The sequence below is a fragment of the Podarcis raffonei genome, chromosome 5 (genome assembly GCF_027172205.1).
Source record: "Podarcis raffonei isolate rPodRaf1 chromosome 5, rPodRaf1.pri, whole genome shotgun sequence".
NCBI lineage: Eukaryota > Metazoa > Chordata > Lepidosauria > Squamata > Lacertidae > Podarcis > Podarcis raffonei.
In genome coordinates this window covers 82,276,206-82,285,692 of record NC_070606.1, presented here as the reverse complement: position 1 = coordinate 82,285,692, position 9,487 = coordinate 82,276,206, and the positions used below count along the sequence as shown (strand labels likewise).

General features: G+C 45.2%; 1 protein-coding gene across 1 annotated transcript in view; it reads left to right on the top strand.

Moving 5' to 3' along the window:
* The first annotated feature begins 1,511 nt into the window (after positions 1 to 1,511).
* The window catches only part of LOC128414714 (uncharacterized), a 31,987-nt gene continuing 24,011 nt past the window's right edge, over positions 1,512 to 9,487 (top strand). The window contains exon 1 of the mRNA XM_053390401.1: positions 1,512 to 1,825. Coding sequence (XP_053246376.1) covers positions 1,788 to 1,825 — 38 coding nt within the window. The 5' untranslated portion in view covers positions 1,512 to 1,787. The remainder of the gene's footprint in view (positions 1,826 to 9,487) is intronic.

The following is a 9,487-nucleotide window of genomic DNA, read 5'->3' as shown; positions in this document are numbered from 1 at the left end:
TTTGTTTTAGCCATTGCTACTTGTACATGCAGACAAATGCACCGAAGGTAAGCTTTGTAGAATGCAGTGGTCAGGTAGCAATGATCTTTTCCCTATGGAAACCCTAGTCTCTTCTTGCCCCCAGCCCCATAGCCACCTTGTTTCCCATTACAGCCAGCAGATATCACAATGTTCATCAGGAAGAAGTGCTTTTCCTCCCCGATATGAGTTTCATCCCTTGCCTCCTGGGCAGCAGCTGCTGTTAAAAAAAATGAGAGGCAGAACGTGGAGCTGGGGTAGACTTTTTTCTCCAGCCCAAGGGCCACTTACTCTGATGAACAACCTTCCAGGGGCCACATCCCCAGTGAGGGGCACAGGCAAAAGCATGTGGGGCAATGGATGCATGACTGTGTGAAGATGAATTCCATCCACACAAGAGTCACTGATGTCTCTATCAAGGCAGGCAAGCAAGATCTGCTATCACAGGTCAAAGGAACATTCCATCCAGGCAAAGAAGGCGGCATGGAGCAGGGCTGAAGGGGCACATTTGGCTCATGTGGATTCCCCACCCCTAGTGTAGGGCAAAGGCATAGCCTGGTCCGTGCACACACTGTCATTCAATGTGGTGGTAGAGCAAGAGAACAAAGCCCTGCCTCTCACTAAGCATGCCGAGGCAACATGTGAAATATACACTGCCTACCCATAGATGCAATGGTTTAATTCATGACATCTTCCCACCTCATTTATTTGAGGGGAAAGAATCATTGTCCACATGGGCCTCTTTGCACCCTGCGGTGAGCCGTGTGTGCTGCTCCTCTGCCACCCAAATCGTAGCCCTGGCCTGGTGTATATGTATGAGTCAGGCCGTAGAATCGCAACTTCCTCGGAATGTCATTTCAAAGGTCGATGAATGAGTTTATTCATTCTTGGAATCTGAATTATTGGGGGGCTTTGAGATTGCATTAATTCGTTGTGTATGCAGCTATGCTCTTTTCCAGAACCAGTGTGCTACTGCTCACGTTCCAATTGACCTCATGTTCAGTTGACTAAAGCTGAAAAGTATTTATGCTTATGTACTTCTCAGTCCCATTGATTTCAATGACAGAAGGAAAGGACATGCTAAAATCATCTCTTGAAATTAATGAGACTTAAAGCACCTTGTAATAAAAGGTTGGATGGCCATCGGTCATAGATGATCTAATTGAGCTTCCTGCATTGCATGATGTTGCTAAGGACAGGAGAGCCCTGCAGGCAAAAGCAAGCAAGCAAGATGTAATAACAGTCATGAGATTCCTGAATTACAGGGGGTTGGCCTAGATGACCTTTGGGGGTCCCTTCCAACTCTATAATTCTGTGTTAACTCTACAGCTGTGCGGTTTGCTTTTGTGGTGTGGAGAAACACACTCTCCTCTCACTCAGGGACGTTCTCCTCTTCACTGTGGATTCACTAAGAGCCTAGCTAAATCGGGTCGAGAAGCCCACATGGTGGGCTTGAAGAAGGAAAAGCACTGCCCTCATTTCATATCTGAACTGACGAGGACCACCCAACACCTTTCGGAGCTAAGCGCGGAGTAAACCGCGCCCGGCTTCCCTGCCCTCTCGGGATTTCGCGCCTTTTCGATAATTGCCTCTCGGTTGCCAAGCCAACGCGCGGGGCTGGGCTTCGACCTGCTCGAGCTGCTGCTGCAGCCGCCACTTCCCCTCCGGATGCGTCCTCGCCCGCCCCCTACCCTCCGGGCGCGCTGCCTCGCAGCTCATCCTCCTCCGCGCGAGGGACGTTTCCCCCCAGCGCCTCGCCTCCGTGCACAATGACCAGCGGCCAGGAGTGCGGGCAGGTGCAGGCCAGGTGAGCCCGGGCCCAGCGCGCGGGAAGCGGGCGGCAGCAGCGAGGCGAGGGTACCTCGGCGAGGCTCGAGTGGCACCAGCGCCCAGCCCTCGCTCGCTCGTTTCGGCGCCAAAGGTCGCCCACCCCGCGCGCGAGGAGAGCGGCTTGGAGCGCGCGCGCGCGCTTCCTCGCGTCTCCGGCGCCTGGACGTGGCGGCTGAGGGAGCACGCGGCGCTCGGCGCGATAACAACAACAACAACAAAGAAGGGCGCCATTGCATAAGCCGAGGAGGATAATAAGTCCTGGCACTGAGGGGAGGGAGGATGGCGGGAACGTTTCCACAACGTCGCCAAGGATGGGGGAAATGAGGGGTGGGGGACATGAATCGATCCCTTCGCTCGCGAGGCGGTGTTCTGTGGTTCTTTGTGCCTTTCCCTCTTCTTCACGGAGGCAGGGGAAGTCTCCCCACATCACTCCATGCTCGGCTCCCCTCTCCCCACAGCCGCGGGGCGCGTCTCTTTCTTCTGAGGGAAGGCGCTGGCGGGGCGCGCGCGCCTTTGGGAGAGGCAGAGTGGAAGATGGAGACGAAGGCTGCGCGCAATGGTCGACCCCGGGGCCGGTGATTTCGCCTTGCTCCTCCGTGATCCGGAGGCAGGGCTGGGCACGGGGAGAGGGCCGCGTTTGCGGACTGGTAGGACTGGTAGGAATACAGAAGGGCTTGCCAGGGGGAATGGAGAGTGACGTGATAACCAGAGCCTGGATAGCTCAGTTGGTTAGAGCGTGGTGCTGAGAACAGCAAGGTTGTGGGTTCGATCCCTTGCAGATTCCTGAAGTTGCACGGACTAGAGGATCCTCCGGGATCCTTCCAACTCTATGATTGTATGGTACTACTCACCTATGGGTCTAAGTGTGTTGTGGTGTAAGTAGGTTTCAAGGGACCCGCACAGAGACAAAGAAATATCCACATCACATATTTGCACTCTCCATCTGTGGGAAAAGTGAAATGAAGGTTGGTGATCCTTTAGGAAAAGGGATCAGAAGCAAAGCTTGCATGGTACCACTTAACAAATCCAGGATGTGACCCCCCCACCTGCCGGAATGGTATGCGCCATTCTGATCTACTGCACCTCAAAATGGATATTGTAGGCAGAAAAAGTTACCCAAGATGATCTCTCTCCAGAAAGGTTTGGGGGCCTTGGGGGTAAATGGGAGCATGAGAGAGGTGCATAAAATTATGCATTGTGTAGGGAAATTGGATGGGGAGAAGTTTCTTTCATGATACTAGAACCCAGGGCCATCCACCGAAGAAGCTAATTAGCTGGAGATTCAGGATAAACAAATGGAAGTACAGCGGTACCTCAGGTTAAGAACTTAATTCGTTCTGGAGGTCTGTTCTTAACCTGAAGCACCACTTTAGCTAATGGGGCCTCCCGCTGCTGCCGCGCCGCTGGAGCACGATTCCTGTTCTCATCCTGAAGCAAAGTTCTTAACTTGAGGTAATATTTGTGGGTTAGTGGAGTCTGTAACCTTAACGGTGTGTAACCTGAAGGGTATGTAACCCGAGGTACCACTGTACTCATTTGCACAGAATTTGCATAGCTGGGATGTTAGGGGAGAGGCAGTACTTCTGGTGGGGGACATGTCATGCTCCTTCTGGGGTAGTTAGTCCACCTGCACAGGTAAACTTTAAGAACTTGAAATGTGCTACTTAAATACCAAGTGTTATTCACTATAATCTCCAATAATAGAAGAATCAGCAGTAAAGGTAAAGGTTTTTCCTTTACCTAATAGGAGAATATTGGAATACTGTAGTGCCTTCCTTTAGAGAAATCCTTTATACAGCTTCAGATTCAGCACTTAAGGTGCAAGTAAAGAAATAGGTTCTTACCGCCAGTCAGGATGCTTTTCAGCTCTTTACTGAAATGCCTGAAGGCAACATCTCTTTCCCTTCTCCCCCCAAAATAACCATACACTGTTTCTTAGGCTAGACCTCTGTTCTAGGTCTGTAAATTTTTTGACCCACATCTTCTGCAACTTTTGATTCAAGCAGCTGAGATGTATTGCTTGAGAAGAGTGATACTTTCAATATTACTAATAAGCGGAACAGAAGAAATAAAAGTAAATGCAAATGGTGGGTATGAGACAGGAAATACTGCTTAAATACTGTACGGCACTATTATATCCTTTGTTCTGCTGCTATATTTCAGAGAAAGGGCGAGTGAGGCTGGAGCTAGACACATCAAAGAAGCGATTCAGTTAAATGAATTGTAAACTTCATACAGTGGTATCTCGGGTTACAGATGCTTCAGGTTACAGACTCCGCTAACCCAGAAATAGTGTTTCAGGTTAAGAACTTTGCTTCAGGATGAGAACAGAAATTGTGCTATGGCGGCAGTGGGAGGCCCCATTAGCTAAAGTGGTACCTCAGGTTAAGAAAAGTTTCAGGTTAAGAATGGACCTCCAGAACGAATTAAGTTCCTAACCCGAGGTACCACTGTACAGGAAAATCCCATTGGTGAAAAACGGGACTCCACAGCACCATCTGGTGTCACAGTGTTATAACGCATATAAAGTGCTTTATATTTATGAATGTAGCTGAGTCCTAAGACAGAAGTGTGTAAAATTATGCATGTCATGGAGGAAGTGGTAAGGTGTTAAGTGGTACATCAATTGCTGAAATAAATATATAAATAAAACAAGTCATATTAAAATCTTTTAGTGTTTAATGCACCACTTCCCTCTTCTCATCCCTGATCACCTGATGTGCCACTATTTCAAATCTTACATTCTTTGCTGGTGCACTTGAACACAGGAAACAATGGTTTGCAATTAAACAAGGATCCCAAACCATGGTTTGAGCCAAGCTTAAAAGCAAATGTAATTTGGTCGAGCATGTGGTTTTGGACTGGATTTGCTGGGAATCTTGAATTATGGTGCATGGGGGAGGAGCCTGAGGATTGGTTATGCAAGGATTGCTAAATATATGGCTCGAGGTTACATCTTAATGCACCTAGTTATACGCATGGTTCACACCCTGTTTTGTCTCACAAAGTGATCACTTTTGCTACCTTGTCAGAGAGAGAAACTTCTAGAGACAAGATATAAAAACATTGAGAAAAAGACAGCCACATCCATCTTACCCAAGGCTGCTCAGCCAAGTACTCATTCAAAGAGAATTGTTTCTAGAGAAAAGTCTGAGGAGATTATGCAAAAACATATACCTCATTGCCCCTGACAAAGATTCTTATCAAAAACACATTGAGCTTTTCATGGCCTCATTAATTGGTTTTACAGGGTGATGCTTTCTGTATATACAGTCATACCTCGGGTTGAAGTTGCTTCAGGTTGAGCGCTTTTGGGTTGCGCTCTGCGGCGACCCGGAAATAACAGAATGTGTTACTTCCGGGTTTCACTGCTCGCACATGCGCAGACTGTCAAAATGACGTCACTTGCATGCGCGGAAACGGCAAATCACGAGATGCGCAGATGCGGGTTGCATTCGCTTCAGGATGCGAACGGGGCTCTGGAACGGATCCCGTTTGTATCCAGAGATACCACTGTATCGTATATATATTTTAAACTTTTTTTCCAATTTTTGAATGCTAAGAAAGTGTTTTAATTGTGGAGAAACAAGATGTTCCTTAGCAGTTAAAAAAAGCGTGAATAGGTTTGTCCTATGAAGCAACACCCCCTGCCCCCAGTAATTTGGGGCCTATTCTTTTGTGTGTGTGTTTTAGGCCTCTAGTTTTTCCTCTCCAGCTGGAAAGATTAAAAGCTTACTGTTTCTTTTACATTTATGATCCTCATAAAATCATTAGATACTGCCATGAGTCAGAGTTAGGTCATTATCAAGCATGTCATTCTGTGTATCTCTTTATAATACACAGAGGGCTGACAACTCAGGTTTCAAACCACATACTTCAGTATTATCTCACTTTGGAAGCAATCCTATGCACCAGAAGCTGGTGAAAAGCAAGATGACATAAAGTCATTGCAGAGCTAAATCCTGTTCAGCACTAGTGCTGCTGCTGCTCCTCTGCCTAAGCCTGGCAGATGCAAGAAAATAGTGTTCTCCACCAGGTTGCCAAGTCATGTGACTGGGCTGAATGGGCCTAGGAACATTTATGGTCCTACCTCCACCATGCTGCTGGAATGCCTCTCTTTTGGGACTTATATCAAGCTCAGCTCATCCAGCTTCAGCATATCACTAGCTGAGCCACAGAACCCCAGCTGAGCTGGAGATCTGCTCACCCTGGCAGACATTGCGACCTTATCTGCCAGTTTTTGACCCTACTCTTGTAGCCTCTTCTGTTCATTTGATACAGAGGTTTTGTGCAAGAGCAGTCTTGATGGACACTTCCATATTGACAATAAAGTTTATTCATTATCATTTTTTGTTTATTAAATCACTTACGTAGTTGTAGATTGTGCTGGCTTCCCATACGTAGGATAGATCCCTTAAAAGATTGTATTCAACTGAGGCTTACTCAGAGTATACTCATTAGAACTAATGCACCTAATGTAATCGGGTCCATTAATTTCAGTGGGTCTTCTCTGACGAAAACATAGTTGAATACTGCTATATTCAATAGAAAAACAAACAACATTCAACGGCATCCTTTTCTTTTTGTAAGTGTGCTTTTATTATTTCTAGATTAAGCTGTAGACAGATCTGTGGTTTGCGAAACACTGTTGTCCAAGTGGATAAATAATTTGAATAAATATTTTGCAGTGTTGTAAAATAGTGTTATTTTATAATGAATTAAAAAATTATGTGTGTGTGTGGGGGGGAGAAATGAAATTCAAACACAACGTAACCATAATTCTGGTGCACACATCGTCTTTCATTTGTTATCTCATGCAAGCAGTCACATAAACAGTTAACTGGCATAGAAGGAAAACAAAAGCGTGCAAGGCACTCCTAAGTTTGTATCATTATTTGCAGATGGAAAGCTTAGTCATAAGTCTCAAACGGTTCATAGAGTTGACTATCAGACTTTCAGGTAAATGTGATCAGCTATCAGTTTTTCTGAAGCTTATTGTTTCCCTAGCAGTGTTAGGAAACAGAGATATGAAAGATCGGAGCTAAATGGCACCTTACTCCTAGCAGAACATCTAGATGCACTTTTTAAATAACAAGAATACAAAGCTGAAAATGAAAAGCCAACAAGAGGCCTATGGGAAACCAGCAAGCAGGTCGCATTCACAAGAGCACTATCCCTCCCCACAGTTTCCAGCAATGGGCATTCAGAAACATACTTGTCTCTGACCGTGGAGGCAGAGTATAGCTATCATGACTAGTAGCCACTGAGAATTGTACCCTCCATGAATTTGTCTAATCCTCTTGAAAAGCCAGTATATCTGAATATAATTTATACTATATTCAGATGTATCTGAACAGCAATTTAGCTGAATATTGTAGAACTAACTGTCTTAAACATTCTCTGATTGTCAGCTCTTAACTTTGTTCTTCTGAGGCTGTGACTGTGTATTTTTATATCCAACACTTTTATACAATGCCAGTATGCAATGGATTGATATTTTGTAATCTGCCTCCCCCCCCACCTGAATAAGTATCAGCAGGAAACCATGCACAGAACTACAAAACTAGATATACCTTTAGTTTAAAATCGCCACCTGCAGGAACATAATGCATGAAATGGCAACATTTAATATTTGTGACAACGCATTTTGAGAGAATTACATTCAAGCTAAGACAAAGGTTCCGTTGTTTCATTTTTAATCAGTGCTATAATGCTTATTGATGTTTTGGAGAAAACAAACAAACAAGGCACTCAAAATGACAGGTCTTCTTCTGCCCTACCCTTCACTACTGTTTTCTTCTTTGGTTTCCTAGGAAAGAAAATACCATTTCTATGTGTCTGTTTTGTGGCTAGATAGCTTTATTTTTTCAGTTGCAGTGGCCGTTTTGTTGCAAAACCCAAAATGACTTGGTGATAAAACTTCAGGCATGAGCAACAGAAACCCAAGATGCAGTGCGTGTTTAAATGTGTAGAGATGTGGAAGAAAAGGCACACTGAAATAAAAATAGCAATTTAAGAAAGCCACAATTAACAGGATTAAGCTGCATATTAAGGAAGTACCGTATTTTTTGCACCATAACACTCACTTTTTTTCCTCCTAGAAATTAAGGGGAAATGTCTGTGCGTGTTATGGAGGGAATGCCTACGGGTGGCATGCCTACGGATTTTCCTCCTCTAAAAACTATGTGTGTGTTATGGTCGGGTGTGTGTTATAGAGCGAAAAATACGGTAATTCTAAGAATGGGAACCTGGCTTAAAGTACATACGGCATATCGAGACTCCGTTCAGGAGCGGGGCTACAGCTGGCTAAGCTGGTCTATGCCTGGCAGAGGGAAAGCAAGCCTTTAAAATAGAGTTTGATCTACAGCACACTTTTTGTGTTATGTTGGGCTGCCAGGTCATGTGACAGAGCTAAACAGAGTTAGCCCTTGCCTGATCTTGTCCCCGCCACTTCCTTAGAACACCCATATTTGAGGGCTTATGCTGGTGTAAGTTGACCCTTTTCCTTAAAAAAATAAAATACAGGTTTGCCAAAGGAATAGGATGCATTCGGGAAAGGGTGGGGTGGGGTGTAATGTTTACATTCTGGCTCAGAGTATATTTACATCGGCTTTTTTGCCAGGGGCATCTGCACCATGAAAGCTGAACCAGAATATTCAAGTAGCATCCCAGTACAGTCCCAATCCTGGTTTAGATGATTACAGAGATCTTATAAATTTGGCGTTATTTCTTCCTACTCATTTGGAGGAGGGTGAAGTGGCTGTAAGCTTAGAGAGAGTCAGTAGGGTGAAAGAGAGAGAGAGAGAGAGAGAGAGAGAGAGAGAGAGAGAGTTGCTTTGTTGGAGGCAGAGTCCTGGGTGTTATGTACTGAAGTTCTCACCCTGGGCCAGCAGGGGGATACTGTAGATAGTTTTCACTCAGGTCCACATATGCAAATAAGGGATTGAAAGTGACGTTCAGTGATTGGATGGTTACAGAAAGTGGTTACTGTTGCGTTGTAGTGGAGCTCTATATAAGCAGGCTGGCTGAACCCTTCAGTTCAGTTCTGTTCTGGCCTGTGAATAAACAGCTGTTTGAAGAATCGCTGTGTCGTCTGATATGTTCACCCACAACTTAACACTGGGCACCTGGGGCGGACCCCAAAATGGCGCCTCCTTCCCTATCAGGAACTAAGGATGGTCAGGGAAGATCTATAGTGGAACTCAGGGAGAGGGAGAAAGAAAGATCAACATTGGGATGTGCTGCCCCAGTGGACCCTGTTGCCTGAGGCATCACTTCACCAGGCCTCAAGGGCAGGCCCTTGTCACACACTGATTCCTCAATCAGCAGGATTGATGTACAAAGCCTTGTATTGATGTTGCTGAGCTTTGACTCTCTGTTCTAGTCATGCTAGCGCAGAAACAGGACTGTGGAGGGGATAAAGGGTAGTAAATATAAGAATCCTGCACATTCACTCTCCTAAACAGACAACTTATTCATAGACTTCTCTTGTTAATATGGTTGTTACAGTATAGCTTTATGTGATGGACAACACAGAAATGGTTAATGAATGAATGTATTCACTATTATGTTTGTGACTCAGTTGAACAATTATTTAATGCTTCAAAAATGCTATAGGAGAGCTCATATTTTAGTTCTG